The sequence below is a fragment of the Hyperoodon ampullatus genome (assembly GCF_949752795.1).
Source record: "Hyperoodon ampullatus genome assembly, chromosome: 4".
NCBI classification, from domain to species: domain Eukaryota; kingdom Metazoa; phylum Chordata; class Mammalia; order Artiodactyla; family Ziphiidae; genus Hyperoodon; species Hyperoodon ampullatus.
In genome coordinates, this window is record NC_136917.1 from 116269212 (window position 1) to 116286752 (window position 17541).

General features: G+C 40.1%; 1 protein-coding gene across 1 annotated transcript in view; it reads right to left on the reverse strand.

Annotated features, from left to right (window-relative positions):
* The window catches only part of ANKDD1B (ankyrin repeat and death domain containing 1B), a gene marked incomplete at both ends in the record, with an annotated part of 52663 nt that overhangs the window by 27427 nt on the left and 7695 nt on the right, over window positions 1-17541 (reverse strand). Inside the window, 4 exon segments of the mRNA XM_079701603.1 lie at window positions 3354-3397; window positions 3400-3457; window positions 3556-3658; window positions 16065-16162. Of these exon segments, the coding sequence (XP_079557729.1) occupies window positions 3354-3397; window positions 3400-3457; window positions 3556-3658; window positions 16065-16162 (303 nt within the window).

The window sequence follows — 17541 nt, forward strand, 5'->3', positions numbered from 1 at the left end:
TGGAAGTTCCCCAATATATGCAGCTGAAACCAACCTAACGTCATACCACCAAACTTTATAAACATTCAACAGATACATGAGTGGCCTCTGAGGCCATTCCATTCTGTGTCCCTCCCTCTCCAAACATTTTAGTCTGAGTATTTATTTTTGATCACTAGGTGGGAGTTTACATGTAGATTCTAAATATCTAGACTGCTTTACCTATGACTTCTCCTGGCTGCTCTAATCTCTCTCCCCTGGAGAGGCCACATGATTTCTAGAGCTATGGAGTTGGGAGAAACTTCAGTATACTCCAGTGTCCTCCATCTCTCCCATCTCACCCAATCTCTTCCAGGCCTAGTTAAATTCATTTTGTTAATAAAGACCTCCTCCATGTAAGGCTTTCCTTGTTAGCTTTTGGAGTTCCCTCTAGGCTAATGAGAAGGATTACTAACACTGGGCAGGTATAAAGGCTCTCCATCACTTTCTGTGGATAAGAAACTAGGGAAGAGGCTTCCCTGGTGGCGCAGTGGTTGAGAGTCTGCCTGTTGATGCAGGGGACACAGGTTCGTGCCCCGGTCCGGGAAGATCCCACATGCCGCGGAGCGGCTGGGCCCGTGAGCCATGGCCGCTGAGCCTGCGCATCCGGAGCCTGTGCTCCGCAACGGGAGAGGCCACAACAGTGAGAGGCCCACGTACCGCAAAAAAGAAAAAAATGAAACTAGGGAAGAAGGCCCGCTGTGAAGGTGGAGCAGTCTTTTCTATACAGTGCATTTCATGAGTTCCACAATATCTTTAAGCAAATACAGATGGAAAACCCAATGCTGAATTAATTGACCCTGAGCTCCTGATCCCAGTTCCTACTGGCTTTTGCCAGTATCCTTGACCTCACTCACAGATCTCAGAAAAAGGACAGACTTTGTCTTTTTATTGATTAATCCAGGTTTCTTTAGGACTAAAATTGGACTCAGAGATTCTTTTCTCCCTAGATGACCCAGTGAACTCATTATTTGCTCATTCCTCATATGTCTCTCCACCCATCTTAATTTTAGGTCCTCTTAGCTTCACATCTATCTGGCTCTGCACAGTCCGCTACCAGGGCTCTTCAGCCTTTTCCCCAACAAATAGTCAGAGTTGGAGGAAGAGGAGTGGAACAGGACAAGCCCAGAGCCTGCCGAAGAGATAATGGCCAGCAGAAGCTCCAGAAGTGGGGAAGGTTCCCCACAAACTGCTTTGGTCTTTGAGCCCCTTCAGCTTGCCTGATCCTCCCCACACACAGCCGTCTCCCGTGAAAGCATCCAGAGCCCAATGAAAAGGAAGACAGTCCTGTTCTGACACAAAACAGGTGCTGATAAACAAAAAGGTCCTACTGTATAGCACAGGGAACTATATTCAATATCCTGAGATAAAAGAATATAAAAAAGAATATATATATTATATGAATGTAATATATATAACTGAACCACTTGGCTGTACAGCAGAAATCAACACATTGTAAATCAACTATACTTCAATAAAAAAACAAAATAAAATAAAAAGAAAGTAAAAAGAATGTATATATATGTATAACTGAATCACTTTGCTTTACAGCAGAAAGCAAACACATTGTAAATCAACTGTACTTCAGTTAAAAATACCTTTTATTAAAACAAACAAACAAAAAATCAGGTCCTGAACATGTATCTGCTGAATTGAATTGAATGGAATTCACTCATAGGCCACACTCCTAGTTAGCCTGGATCAAGCTGGAATGTCTGACTTCCTCATCCTGACATTAAATGCTATTTGATTATGGTTATCAGTTTGAGGAAATTAGATAGCATTTTACCCTATAATAATTGTTATAATAACTAACATTTAGTGAGCACTTACCAACTACCAGGTTCTCCGCTAAGTGCTTTATAGTCATTAACTCATTTAAGCATTCCAACAGTGGCTACTCTGAAATACTACTACATAGGAATGGACTAGGGGTGGCGTCTGATTGGAAAGGGGTGGTAGAATGGCTTGCCATTTTGCTCACTGACACAGGTATTTGTATATAAGATTGAGGAAGCATCAAAATCATTTCTATCAAAGAATGGAGGTATTGCTGATAAAAAATGACATGGAGGTCAAGACATCCACCCCCCACCCCATCATGCCTTGGTGCTACCATGAAGTAGGTTTTATTATTCCCATTACACAGAGGGAGATACTGAGGATTTCAGCAGTTGGAGAACTTGCTAAAGTCACATAGTTAATATATGCCCAGGCCTCAGCCCAAGTCTGTCTGCCTCCAAGCTGTAAAGGTTTAGTTGCTCAGTCATATTCAGAAGAAGTAAAATAAATTTATAGACTTCACTTGAAGAAATGGCTTTTGTTGTTATTATTTTTAAGATTGAGGTCAGAAAAAAAATGTGAAGGTTTTTTAAAAGAGGTGAAACAAAGCGAATATTACTGATTAACTTCTAGAGAGACTTTAATGGAGAGTAAAGTTCTAGAGGCACAGTGAAAAGGAGGTTCCATTCAAAATCCAAATGCCAATCCCACAGAGGATATTATCCTATGAAAAAAGCCTAGAAGGAGATATTCCAGGGAAAAGACAGTCCCTAGCACATGGGCAATGCCCACTGTCTTCTGAGAAGGGAGACGGTGCAGCACGGTGACTAGAGTCAACCAGACCGGAATTCAAACCCTGGCTCTGTCACTTCTCAGTTTGGAGCCCTCAGACCAGGTACCTAGCCTCTCTGGGCCTCGATTTCCTCAAATATCAGTAAATATAAGACTTCCTTTGAAAATAAGTAAACTATTTTTTCTTTATAGGATTACTGTAGGGATTAACAGTTTAATTCGTTCATCCAGCAATAATTTGTTAAGCATCCATACGTGCCAGGCCCTAGACCTCTCGCTGAAATAATGTGTGGACACAGCATTCCTCTGGGCCAAGCACACTAACGAATACTCCATAAGTGGTAACTGTTACTATATCACTTCTTATGAAAGGAAAAAAATATAGATGGATATGGTAAAATTGCACTATATTCCGTGGCTCATTATAGCACAGCCTTGGGTCAAATACATTCCCAAGAGGCCAGACATAATGGAGTAAAATGCAGGCACCCAAACAGGGTGGACACTGTCCACCCCTGGCCAGGATGAGGGAGTAGAGGCGGCTTCCTCAGTACCTCCTGCCCTCCCCACATGCAGGTGCTAGGGCCACCACCGGCACCAACAATTTCCTTCTGCTCTGTGGTCTGCCAGACAGAGAGAGGATCCAGCTACAGGGTCAGGTCTGTCTGTGCTGGCTGCTTTGGCAGTTTCTGCAAGGGCAGGAAGAAAGCAGAATCTAGTGGGGGTGTATTTGAGACCTGTCCGCCCAACAGCAAACACACCTCATCAGGCTGGTCCAAGTCCCACAGGTGCAGATCTTGAATGAGTACTCCACAATGCACATATTGTTGCTCTGAGCCCCAAAGTGGAGGGCATTCATTCCATCCTAAAGAGAGCCAGGGTAGGGGAGACAATTACACTGCAATCTTCTCCTCCTGCACTGTGAGGCTAGGGCTTCTGTCCAGGTGTGATCCACATACCTACCGGATTCTTGGCTCTCTGGTCTGCTCCAGCTCTAACCAGCATGAGCATGATCTCGAGGCTTCCAGACCAGGATGCAAGGTGAATTACTGTCAAGCCATGCTTCCTCCAGAAAAGAGAAGAAAGGAATCTGTCACTTGGGTGAGCCACCACACTGTCTCAGCCAACAAAAGCTAGGTTAATACCTAACTGTTGAAAATTAAGAAATGACAGTTTAATATACAGCAAAGGTGATGTTTCAATTCTATGGGGACAATGAATATATTTAATAAGTGGTGTAGGCACAAGTAGTTCTTCATCTGGAAAAAGATAAAATTAAATCCTATATCATATCATACATACAAAAAAAGCACAAACAATAAATATATTAGAAGAAAATCTAGACTATAATGTATAGTGTTTTAATTCAAAAGTTATAAAAGGAACAGATGATAAACAAGACAATAAACAAATGATGGATTTTTAAAAAATGTATCTTAATAAAGATAAATGGTTATTTTCTGTAATACATGAAGTACTCTTACAAATCAAAAGAATAAGGCAATTAAACCCATTGAAAAATGGACCCAAAAATGTGCTCTCTTAAGGTATTAGTAGAAATGAAACCATTATAGTTTAAGCAATCTGGCAATATCTATTAAAATTTTAATACAACCAGCAATCCCACTCCTGGGACTCTATCCCATGAAAATAAGTTTTAGGACCTAATGTTATATAAATAAGGTTATTAATTGCAACCCTTAAAGCTGAGTGCAAGGTAAATGTCCATCAATATTGGAACACTGAACAAATCAGGGAACAGTCATACCACATGATGTAGGCATTAAAAATAATTAATTAGGACTTCCCTGGTGGCGCAGTGGTTGACAGCCCGCCTGCCGATGCAGGGGACACGGGTTCGTGCCCCGGTCCGGGAAGATCCCACATGCCGCGGAGCAGCTGGGCCTGTGAACAATGGCCGCTGAGCCTGCGCGTCCAGAGCCTGTGTTCCACAACAGGAGAGGCCACGACAGTGAGAGGCCCGTGTACCACACACAAAAAAAAAAATTAATTAGGGCTATAACAATTGACATGGAGAGACTTCCATTAGGTAGTTGTTAAATGTGGAAAATAAGATGCAGAGAAAATATAAAACGGTCCCATTTTTTATAAAACAAGCTATGACCAAAAACTCATATGTGTATATGTATGTATCTATATCTATTATAAGTGGGTAAGTGGATAGATAGATAACAGTGTGGATATGGGGACTTCTCTGGTGGCGCAGTGGTTGGGAATCCGCCTGCCAATGCAGGGGACACGGGTTCAGGCCCTCGTCTGGGAAGATCCCACATGCCGCGGAGCACCTAGGCCCGTGAGCCACAACTACTGAGCCTGCGCCCTGGAGCCCGTGAGCCACAACTACTGAAGCCCGTGAGCCAAACTACTGAAGCCCGCGAGCCTGGAGCCCGTGTTCAGCAACGGGAGAAGCCACTGCAATGAGAAGCCCATGCACTGCAACGAGGGGTGGCCCCCACTCGCTGCAACTGGAGAAAGCCCGCTCGCAGCAACAAGAGCCAACACAGTCATAAATAAATAAATAAATAAATAAATAAATTAATTTTTAAAAACCCCATGTGGATATGATCATATGAGCATGAGGAAAAGTACCAAAATAAACACACAGATCCCACATTGTTAAATGTAGTTACTGGAGAAGAGGAAATTACACAAAAAAGAAAAAACAGAAAAGACTGAAGTTATAAAAAGAATTCTATTTATGCATAAATTATTTAAAATACACTCTCTCAGTAAAATCACACATGCATAAAAGAGACTGAAGGAGAGATTTCGCTCAAGACCTAGTGACCTGCAGTGATGCTGGGGGTACTTAGACTTGTACACCGAATGAACAGGAAGAGAAGTGTGAAAGGAAACAGCCAGCAGTTAACACTTGTCTCAGGGAGGAGGGATTGGAGGGCTGTAACCTGAGGAAAATTGAGACCTGTGCCCTAGGTCCCAACTTAAAGAAGTATATAGAGCAGACATTATGAGCGTGATCTGTAGACTCAAACGAAACTGACCTCAAACTCTGGCTCTACCACTTTCAAATGCTATAATCTTGGTCAACTTAGTTAACTCTTAGCCTCAGGATCCTTAATTGTAAGTTCATGTGTCTGCTTTTCTGTTTCCTTTTATCCTTGTCAAAAAATCATCCATTAACTACGAATGAGGTCTGAGGATCTAATGTATCACATGGTGATTATGGTTAATAACACTTTTATATAATTGAAATTTGCTAAGAGAGTAGAATTTAAATGTTCTCATCAAAAGAAGAAATGAGGTGATGAGTGTGTTAATTAACTAGATGAGAGGAATCCTTTCACAACGTGTACACACACTGAATCATCACCAGGTACACTTTAAATGTACCACAGTTTTATTTGAACCATACCTCAATAAAGCTGAAAGGAATTTTTAAATAAATCTCTTTTAAAATGAAAACAAACAACAGCAAAACCCATAGGGGAAATGGGGCAGGGGCTCAACACTCAAAAACTCTGTCATTGACACCTTTTTAAAAAGATAGGACCCTGCTATGGACTGAATGTCTGTGTTCCTTGATAATTCATATGTTGAAGCCTAATCCCCAATGTGATGGTATTTGAAAGTCATGCCTTTGGGAGATAATTAGGTCAGGAGGGTGGAACCCTCATGAATGGGATTAGTGCCCTTATAAACAGACACAGAGAGCTTGCTTCCTCTTGCCGCTCTCCACTGAGAGTGGATAAAACCAGAAGCAGCTCTCACAAGATGCTGGCAGTGATGTCGTCTTAATCTTGGACTCTCCAGTTTCCAGATCTGTGAGAAATAAACATTTGTTGTGGAAGCCACCCAGCCTATGGTATATTTGTTACAGCAGCACAAGATAAGACAGACTCTAACAAAAACAATAGTACAATTGTACATGTTAAATGGTTAGGTATTTAATCACCATAAATATGGTACTGGACCTCAAAAAAAAATCATCCATAACCTCTGTATACATGCCTTCTAAAAAGTAAGCCTTCTCAGCACATCTTATTTGCCTCTCGTAATCAACTGTACTTGTAATCCTGGAGACCAATTTGCTAAATGTATAGCATATAAATAAATAAACAAGGAATGAGGGTCTGTGGGGGACTTCCATTTTAAAGTGTATAAGCCTTTTGGCAGTTACTCTGGCTGCCCCCAGAAATTGCATTAATGTTTTCTCTTATTCTCAGTAAAGTTTGGATATGGAGAAGTAAAAAAGCAAGTCCCAGATTATGGAGATGTAACTCTAAATCTGTGGTTCTTCACTGGGGGCAATTTTGCCCCCGGGGTCATTTGGAGATTTCTGGAGACACTTTTGGTTGTTGTGACCTAGGGGAGATGTTGGCATTTAGTGGGTAGAGACCAGAGATGCTGCAAACATCCTATAACCCCCCCAACCTCCACCATAACAAAAAATCACCTGACCAACAGGTCAATAGTGCCACTGTGGAAAAACCCTTCTCTAAATGTACATACCCTATAATATTTACCTTTCAGCTGTCACACTACACAGTGAGGCAGTCTATTAAAGTCTAGAGTGAAGAAAACGCTTACCAATTTCTGCACTTTTTCCCAAGGAACAATGATGTACAATAACTAGTTGAGGATTCTCAAGAAATTTTACCCCTTAATTTAGCCTTCCCTATAAATCAATGTTTCGCACCTAGTAACACTAAATCTAGTTTCACATATGGTCAAAAAAGAGGCCAGAAATATTTGGGATAGATGATAGATCATATTTTTTTTTTTTTTTTTTTTTTTTTATTTTTTGCTTTATCACAAATTTAATCAGTTATATGTATACATATGTTCCCATATCCCCTCCCTTTTGCGTCTCCCTCCCACCCTCCCTATCCCACCCCTCCAGGCGGTCACAAAGCACCGAGCTGATCTCCCTGTGCTATGCGGCTGCTTCCCACTAGCTATCTACCTTACGTTTGGTAGTGTATATATGTCCATGCCGCTCTTTCACTTTGTCACAGCTTACCCTTCCCCCTCCCCATATCCTCAAGTCCATTCTCTAGTAGGTCTGTGTCTTTATTCCTGTCTTACCCCTATGTTCTTCATGACCTTTTTTTTTCTTAAATTCCATATATATGTGTCAGCATACAGTATTTGTCTTTCTCTTTCTGACTTACTTCACTCTGTATGACAGACTCTAGGTCCATCCACCTCATTACAAATAGTTCAATTTCATTTCTTTTTATGGCTGAGTAATATTCCATTGTATGTATGTGCCACATCTTCTTTACCCATTCATCCAATGATGGACACTTAGGTTGTTTCCATCTCCGGGCTATTGTAAATAGGGCTGCTATGAACATTTTGGTACATGTCTCTTTTTGATTTATGGTTTTCTCAGGGTATATGCCCAGTAGTGGGATTGCAGGGTCATATGGTAGTTCTATTTGTAGTTTTTTAAGGAACCTCCATACCGTTCTCCATAGTGGCTGTACCAATTCACATTCCCACCAGCAGTGCAAGAGTGTTCCCTTTTTTCCACACCCTCTCCAGCATTTATTGTTTCTAGATTTTTTGATGATGGCCATTCTGACTGGTGTGAGATGATATCTCATTGTAGTTTTGATTTGCATTTCTCTAATTAGTAAAGATGTTGAGCATCCTTTCATGTGTTTGTTGGCAGTCTGTATATCTTCTGTGGAGAAATGTCTATTTAGGTCTTCTGCCCATTTTTGGATTGGGTTGTTTGTTTTTTTGTTATTGAGCTGCATGAGCTGCTTATAAATTTTGGAGATTAATCCTTTGTCAGTTGCTTCATTTGCAAATATTTTCTCCCATTCTGAGGGTTGTCTTTTGGTCTTGTTTATGGTTTCCTTTGCTGTGCAAAAGCTTTTAAGTTTCATTAGGTCCCATGTGTTTATTTTTGTCTTTATTTCCATTTCTCTAGGAGGTGGGTCAAAAAGGATCTTGCTGTGATTTATGTCATAGAGTGTTCTGCCTATGTTGTCCTCTAAGAGTTTGATAGTGTCTGGCCTTACATTTAGGTCTTTAATCCATTTTGAGCTTATTTTTGTGTATGGTGTTAGGGAGTGATCGAATCTCATACTTTTACATGTCCCTGTCCAGTTTTCCCAACACCACTTATTGAAGAGACTGTCCTTTCTCCACTGTACATTCCTGCCTCCTTTATCAAAGATAAGGTGACCATATGTCCGTGGGTTTATCTCTGGGCTTTCTATCCTGTTCCATTGATCTATCTTTCTGTTTCTGTGCCAGTACCATACTGTCTTGATTACTGCAGCTTTGTAGTATAGTCTGAAGTCAGGGAGCCTGATTCCTCCAGCTCCATTTTTCGTTCTCAAGATTGCTTTGGCTATTCGGGGTCTTTTGTGTTTCCATACAAATTGTGAAATTTTTTGTTCTAGTTCTGTGAAAAATGCCAGTGGTATTTTGATAGGGATTGCATTGAATCTGTAGATTGCTTTGGGTAGTAGAGTCATTTTCACAATGTTGATTCTTCCAATCCAAGAACATGGTACATCTCTCCATCTATTTGTATCATCTTTAATTTCTTTCATCAGTGTCTTATAATTTTCTGCATACAGGTCTTTTGTCTCCTTAGGTAGGTTTATTCCTAGATATTTTATTCTTTTTGTTGCAATGGTAAATGGGAGTGTTTCCTTGATTTCACTTTCAGATTTTTCATCATTAGTATATAGGAATGCCAGAGATTTCTGTGCATTAATTTTGTATCCTGCAACTTTACCAAATTCATTGATTAGCTCTAGTAGTTTTCTGGTAGCATCTTTAGGATTCTCTATGTATAGTATCATGTCATCTGCAAACAGTGACAGCTTTACTTCTTCTTTTCCAATTTGGATTCCTTTTATTTGCTTTTCTTCTCTGATTGCTGTGGCTAAAACTTCCAAAACTATGTTGAATAAGAGTGGTGAGAGTGGGCAACCTTGTCTTGTTCCTGATCTTAGTGGAAATGGTTTCAGTTTTTCACCATTGAGGACGATGCTGGCTGTGGGTTTGTCATATATGGCCTTTATTATGTTGAGGAAAGTTCCCTCTATGCCTACTTTCTGCAGGGTTTTTATCATGAATGGGTGTTGAATTTTGTCGAAAGCTTTCTCTGCATCTATTGAGATGATCATATGGTTTTTCTCCTTCAATTTGTTAATATGGTGTATCACGTTGATTGATTTGCGTATATTGAAGAATCCTTGCATTCCTGGGATAAACCCCACTTGATCATGGTGTATGATCCTTTTAATGTGCTGTTGGATTCTGTTTGCTAGTATTTTGTTGAGGATTTTTGCATCTATGTTCATCAGTGATATTGGCCTGTAGTTTTCTTTCTTTGTGACATCCTTGTCTGGTTTTGGTATCAAGGTGATGGTGGCCTCGTAGAATGAGTTTGGGAGTGTTCCTCCCTCTGCTATATTTTGGAAGAGTTTGAGAAGGATAGGCGTTAGCTCTTCTCTAAATGCTTGATAGAATTCGCCTGTGAAGCCATCTGGTCCTGGGCTTTTGTTTGTTGGAAGATTTTTTATCACAGTTTCAATTTCAGTGCTTGTGATTGGTCTGTTCATATGTTCTATTTCTTCCTGATTCAGTCTTGGCAGGTTGTGCATTTCTAAGAATTTGTCCATTTCTTCCAGGTTGTCCATTTTATTGGCATAGAGTTGCTTATAGTAATCTCTCACGGATAGATCATATTTTGATAGAAGCTCTATTTTTCCCTAAAGAGGTCCTTCCTAATTTTAAGGCAGCCAACACTTAAGGATTTCAAACACCCATCATAAAATCCAAAAGCAAGGAATTCAAGAGGCAAACAACTTGAGTCTCTGAAACCATAAATTCCAAATGGAGCCATCGTTCCTCAGAGGCAAAGAATCACTCCTCACAGATGTAATAAAGTAAGTCTTCTGATAGGAAACTGACATGCCTGAGAAGTTTATGAGCATGAGTCATAGATTACATTTGTAGTCAGTACCTGATGCTCTATAAACTGTAAAATGCCCACAGACACTGACAACCTGTCCTCATTACCAGTCTGATGACAGGCAAGAAGGTCAATAACTTCCCCGGGGAACACTTGCACTCAGAGTAAGCAGCTCTGAGAGTGATGCTTGCATTATCCTCTGGGCACCACCTGCACTCTACCTGGGATCCTTTATTCACATCTGGAGTAAGAGCCTCCATTTACCTCGTCTGCCTCTTCCCCAGATTTGTGGATGCTGCCCACTTTGAACCTGGAGTCCTCAGCCCCTGGGCTATGCATTTGATCCTCAGCATGCAACTTACCTGTTACAGTCTCAGTGCTTGCTCCCCAACAGAGTGTAGGTTCCTCAAAGCAGGGACTGTATCTATGTCAGTGCTTCCTGAAACAATCACCTGGGGATACTGTTAAATCGCAGATTCTGATTCAGGAGGTCTGGGGTGGGGCCCAAGATCCTGCATTTCTAACAAGCTCCCTGGTGATGCCAGTTCTTCTGGTCCCAGGACCTACTTTGAGTAGCAAGGACTTATGTCTAGTTGAATCCCCAGTAGTTGGCATTGATACTCACCCACAACAGGCACTGAATAAATATTGATGGTGAAGGGGTGCCATTGTTGGCTCTTTGCAAATAGGTGTTAGAACTCAAAAGACAGAACTGCTAAGTCAAACTGAGGGCTCAACACTCAGATAAAGAAGCTGCCAGATCTGGCCAAACATGGCATTGCTTGAATTATAAAAAGCATTTTATTAGTTATGCTCTAATGCCACTGTGAATAATTGATTTAGTTACAGAAATACTTAACTTAATGAATCTTTCAAGGCAGAGTACAGAGGTACATCAGGAATGATGTTATTTCCCACCTGACAGCATTTCAATCCCCCAAGGCAAAGTTACAAGAAGCTGATGCTAGCCAGAGTCATGCTTCAAATACAGGGTAATAAAAATATATGTTCAGAAAAGCCTCAGAGAGAACAAAGTGGTAAAACCTCTCTCCATCATTCTGGGTATAACTGACTTACAGTCTGACATAAACGAGTAGTGTGTTTAATACATTAGACACATGGCAATCCTCAGACATGCTGTTTAAAAGAAAAGATGCTATTGAACCTGGGCAATGGATACACTGGTGTTTACTGTACAATTCTCTCCACTTTCATAGTATGTCAAAGGTTTAGGGTTATGGTCCTGTTTAAGATGGTATAAGTACACTCCACTCTGTCTCTCCCAACAAATGCTACTAAAATCTCTGGACAGACGTTTGGAACAGCTATTTGAGGACTCTGAGAAGTAAATGACAGCAGGTAGATTGGGGAAGAAAACCAGAACTCAAAATACAAACAATCAGGGTTTCCTGATCTTTTTGTTTTTTCTTCCATACCTTCCAGCTGGGACTCAAGGCAGTACAAATCACTGGCCCGGACAGAAACAGCTCCAAGAGGAGTTTCCCATTCTGGTCTAAGAAGTGGAAGGGGGCCCCTACAGGGCAGAGAAGGTGGGGGAAATCCTAATTTTATTTTGTTTTGTTTTGTTTTCTCTTCTGGTTCCGCCCCAGGCAAGCCTCACTCCCAAAGTTGCAACCCCACAGTAGAAGGGGTAGGAGCAGTGACTGGGCAAGCAGTGACAGAGGGAATCCATCTCTCTGACCCAAGGAACTGTGGTCAGAAGAGGAGGGTGCAGGTGGGGAAGGGGGAAAAAGCGTTTTTTTTCCTCTCTTAGTCCCAGAGGGAGACATAACTGTGGGAAGTACACAGCAGAGCTGGGATACTACACCCTTCGCTTTCTAGTCAAAAGACCAGGAAAAGGTGGAGAAGGGCCCTGTAGGTGGAGAATGTAGGGGAGATGATCTTGGAGAGGCGGGAGTTCAAGAAAGCAACCCCATAAAGTTGTGTATGTACTACTGGCCTCCCCCCGGACCTGTACATGTTCCTGACCCTAAACAGTGTGACAAAAGCTTGGGGAACTGAACTATGGGGTAGACCACTGCCCAGGTCTCAGACTGGCTTATGGATAGCGCACAGGTCCAAATAGCACTGCAAAAGTGTTAAAAACTGGTGACACTGGTGTCAAATGGTGTTGAAGAAATCGGTCATCCATATACCAGATTCCTTATAACTTTATACTTAAATTAACTCAAAACGGATGATAAATCTAAATGTAAAACACAAGGCTATAAAAGTTTTAGAAGAAAAATATGAGAAATCTTCATAACCTTAAGTTAGGCAAATCATTCTTAGATATAATACCAATAGCTAGATTCATTTTTAAAATACAAGTGAATTGAATTTCATCAAAATTAAAAACTTCTGCTCTATGAAAAACACTAAAAAGATAAGCTGCAGAGTGTGAAAAAATATTTGCAAATCACATATCTAACAAAGGACTTGGATCCAGAATATATAATGAACTCTCAAAACTCTACAATTAAAACAAGGACTTCCCTGGCGGTCTAGTGGTTAAGAATCTGCCTTCCAATGCAGGGGACACAGATTCGACCCTTGGTGGGGGAACTAAGATCCCACATGCCATGGGGCAACTAAGCCTGCACGCTGCAACTACTGAGCCTGCGTGCCACAACTAGGGAGTCTGCGTGCTGCAACTACAGAGCCCACATGCTCTGGAACCCATGTGCCACAACTAGAGAGCCCTCACACTCTGGAGCCCATGTGCCACAACTAGAGAGAAGCCTGCACGCTGCAACAAAGAGCCTGCGCACCACAACTAAGACCCGCCACAGCCAAAAATAAAGAAAGAAACAAATAAATATTTTTTAAAAAATAGTACCAAGCACACAGGGTTGTTGCAAAGATCAAATAAAATTAATTTAAAAAAACCAACATAATCAATTTTTTTTAATGTTCAAAAGATTTGAACAGACATATCACCAAAGAAGATATACAAATGGTAAATAACACAAGAAAATATGCTTTAATAATAATTAGCTATTAAAGAAATGCAAATGAAACCACAATGAGATGCCAATACAAACCTATTAGAATGCCTAAAATTAAGGGAGAAAAATAACAATACCAAGTGCTGATGAGGATGTGGAACAAATGGAAACCTAGTACATTGCTGGTGGGAATGAAAATGGTACAGCCCCTCTAAGAAAGTCTAGTGGCTTCTTGTATATAGCTCACTATATGCCCCAGTAATCTCACTTCTCTAGGTATTTACACTAAAGAAATGAAAACTTATGCTTACACAAATACCTGTACACGAACGTTTACAGCAGCTTTACTTGTTATAGTCAAAAACTGGAAGCAACTCTAATGTCCTTCAACTGGTGAATGGATATAATAAACTGTGGTATATCTATACACTGGAATACTATTCAGCAATAAAAAAGGAGGAATTATTGATACATGCAACACATGAGCCTCAGAGAAATTTTGCTGAGTGAAAAAAGCCAGTGTCAAAAGGTTATATATTATACGGTATCATTTATATGGCACTCTCAAAAAGGCAAAATTATAGAGATGGAGAAAGGATCAGTGGTTTCCAGGGTAGGGGAGGGTTTGGCTACAAAGAGGTTTTGACTACAAAGAAGCAGCATAAGGGATTTTTCTGGATGATGCAACTGTTCTGTATTTTGATTGTGATAGTGGTTACATGAACTTATACATGTGTTAAAATTCATAAAGTTGTATGCTAAGAAGAAAGTTAATGAACAGTATGTTAATTTAAAAATTAAAGTAAAATAAAAAGTTATTGTATCTGGGTTTCAATGTTAAAATAAAACTAGACTCTTGGCAATCAGGTCTATTACCAAAACATCTTTTGCAGGCTAAATAACATTAAAAAATAATCAAATGATAATTTTCAGACCTAAACATGTTCCTTAAGTATTATAACTGTAATACAACTTATTACACTCATTAAGTTGGAGTGCTTGCAGTGCCAATTTTTTTTTAATTTTTAAAAATATTTATTTATTTATTTATTTATTTATATTTATTTTTCGCTGTGTTGGGTCTTCATTGCTGTGTGCGGGCTTTCTCTAGTTGCGGTGAGCGGGGGCTACTCTTCATTGCAGTGTGCGGGCTTCTCATTGTTGTGGCTTCTCTTGTTGCAGAGCACGGGCTCTAGGCACACAGGCTTCAGTAGTTGTGGCATGTGGGCTCAGTAGTTGTGGCTTGCGGGCTCTAGAGCTCAGGCTCAGTAGTTGTGGCGCATGGCTTAGTTGCTCCACAGCATGTGGGATCTTCCCGGCCCAGGGATCGAACCTGTGTCCCTTGCATGGGCAGGCAGATTCTTAACCACTGAGCCACCAGGGAAGCCCTGCAGTGCCAATTTTTAAAAAGGGGTTTTTCTTCATTCTGATTCTGTTGTTTATCAATCCACTTGCCTACCAATACCAGAGCAATAAATTAGACAGAGAGGGATGTGTCCCTCTGGTGATACAAAGAGAAATTCTCATCATTATGAAGTCTAGGCCATGTCTAGGAGTGCCGACAAAACCAATAAGATAAACAATAAGATGACCAATTGGTTTGAACTGATTTCATTTATTCATCTTCCAAACATTTACTACACATACTAAAACCTTGCCCTGTGAGACAGGAAGGTAAAGCAATGCTGAGTCTTACCCTCCAAAGAGTCAGTCCAGAGAAAAAATAGAATCGCTCTTTAAGAATTTTTTGAATAGTTTAACTGTAGAAAACATGGCCCATTGGATTAACTAAGAATCAAAAACTATCGTCCATTGGATTAACTAAAAGCCAAGGTTATCACCTACTTTTACAACTGGAGATGATAAACGTGATGTTGGGTCTCTCCAGCCTAACTGGTTTCCTTGTTCCATGGTAAAGTATTAAACGAAGTTGGGAAAAGTACTTGGAAAATCTTTAGGGTGGATTTTGATATCTAGGCAGATAAATCATCAAGGTGATATGTGGCTAAGGCCATGGTCTCTGGAATCAGATAAGCCAGGTTCAAATCCTGCCTCTACTCCTTCTTAGATATAATTTTGGGGGCAAAATACTTAACCTCTCTTTGTCTCAGGCCCCTCATCTGTAAATTGGACATTATAGCAATACTTTTCTCACAAGGCTGGGGGGCACTAAATATCAAAGTCCTGAGATTGGTGCCTGGTACACAGTATGTGTTTAATACGCCTTATTTATTTATCAGAGTTCACAGGGAAAAGTCCAGATTTAATGTCCCTGAGTCCAGTTAGCTTCTGTCTTCTATGCCCCCAGTTACACTCTAGGCAACCATTTTATTCTTACAAATGCATGCTACTGGCCATAAGGTCAATATGGGAAAATAAGTAAAAGCGTAAATCCTATAGGTAATGGGTAAACAATTGGTGACTACCAAATACATAGAGCACATAATATGCGTATTCTCTAAAGAGATTTTTCCAAAATGAACACTGCCAATGGAAATATTTTGTGTGTAGGTGGAGAAAAGATAACCCAAGCGGTCAGATTTTCCCCTTACGTTGGTTATGCTCTGATCCATTCTCCCCAACGAAGACGAGGTTACCTCACCAGCAACATGCCCCCGGCCTTGTGATTCAGCAAGAAATCCACCGCAGACAAATGACCTGTCCCCACTGCAAAAGGCAGGGCTGTGCGGTTCATCTGAGGAAACACAATTTGTGTTTTCAGTCATCTGATTGTTATTTAGCCTTCTTAAGATTCCTGGTTCTTGAACGGCCATAATTTCCTATCAGGTGCTTGTGTTTTGATTATTTATCTACTATTTGCCTTGCCTTTGAAAGTAGTGAGAACTGTTTCCAGCATAATCTTGCATTTCTCTACTGTTAGATAACAGAGAATTTAGCAATCAACCGGAGGATATGCCTCAAGCTGAAATCCATTGCATAACCTATGACTGATTGTAACAGTAAAATGGATTTCAACTAGAGAGTAAAAGCTGTATTTCTCCTGTATGCAATCATTAATAATAGTAGGACATGTTGATAATGCATAACAAAAAATCTTCCTAGAAGTTCAACCCATATATGGTTCTTTCCTCTGTAATTTTTGGACTGTAAATTTTACTGAAGCAAACAAATCAAGAAAGAGAAGGAAGGAAGGAAGAAAGGAAGGGAGAGAGGGAGAGGGAGGTAGGAGGGGAGGGGAGGGGAGGGGAGGAAAGGAGGAAGGAGGGAGGAAGAAAAGACACACAGAGAGAAAGAAAGCTATAAATATCTTTTGCTTCAAAGAAAAGCCAACTTGGTGCTCCCAGGATGTCTAGAGACAGTCTGACGTGCTTCAGACAATGGATGTCTTGCTTGTAACGAAAACATATGTCGTATTTCCCACATTCTAGATACTGATCTTGCTTCCAAAGAATTTACTATCCTTTGTTTCTCATAAATAATTTATTGCAAAAATTGAGAACTGTTTAATCTGATTTCCTTGGTAGCTAAATCGGTGATAAACTAAATTTGAGTTACCCTTGCTATTGTCTGCAGTCTAGAGCTATGTCCCAGTATGTCAAATTTGGGCTTATAAACTCTCCCTTAACTTTATTCATGAATAAGGATGCAAATCAAAATACCATCCAAGATAATTCAATAAAACCACTTCCATGTTTTTTCATTTCTGTCATCACAGATTTTAAGGAACTCTACCAGTAACCATGTCAACAATTTGCTGTAAATAGGACTAAAAGAGATGTCATTACAAAGCATAATATAATTCATCAGGAGTTTACAATAACTTGCCACACTGACTGTAAGTTTAAGTGTACTATCTCTCTAAGTACTTTAATATAAAAATATGGTTGAAAATATCAGAAAGTTATATGGAAAAAATTTTCAAATGGTTATAAAAGTACACTGGAGAATCTATTTCCTGCTGTTTGGAAAAATGATTATTGCTTTACTTATTCAACAGTTAATCTAGATATTACCTTCAAAGATCCTTGCTTATTTCTTTAATTTTTGCTCCCTTCCTTCCTTTATTCCCTTTTTTTGCTCCTAAAATTGTTATGTTGTAAAAATTTGCTATTT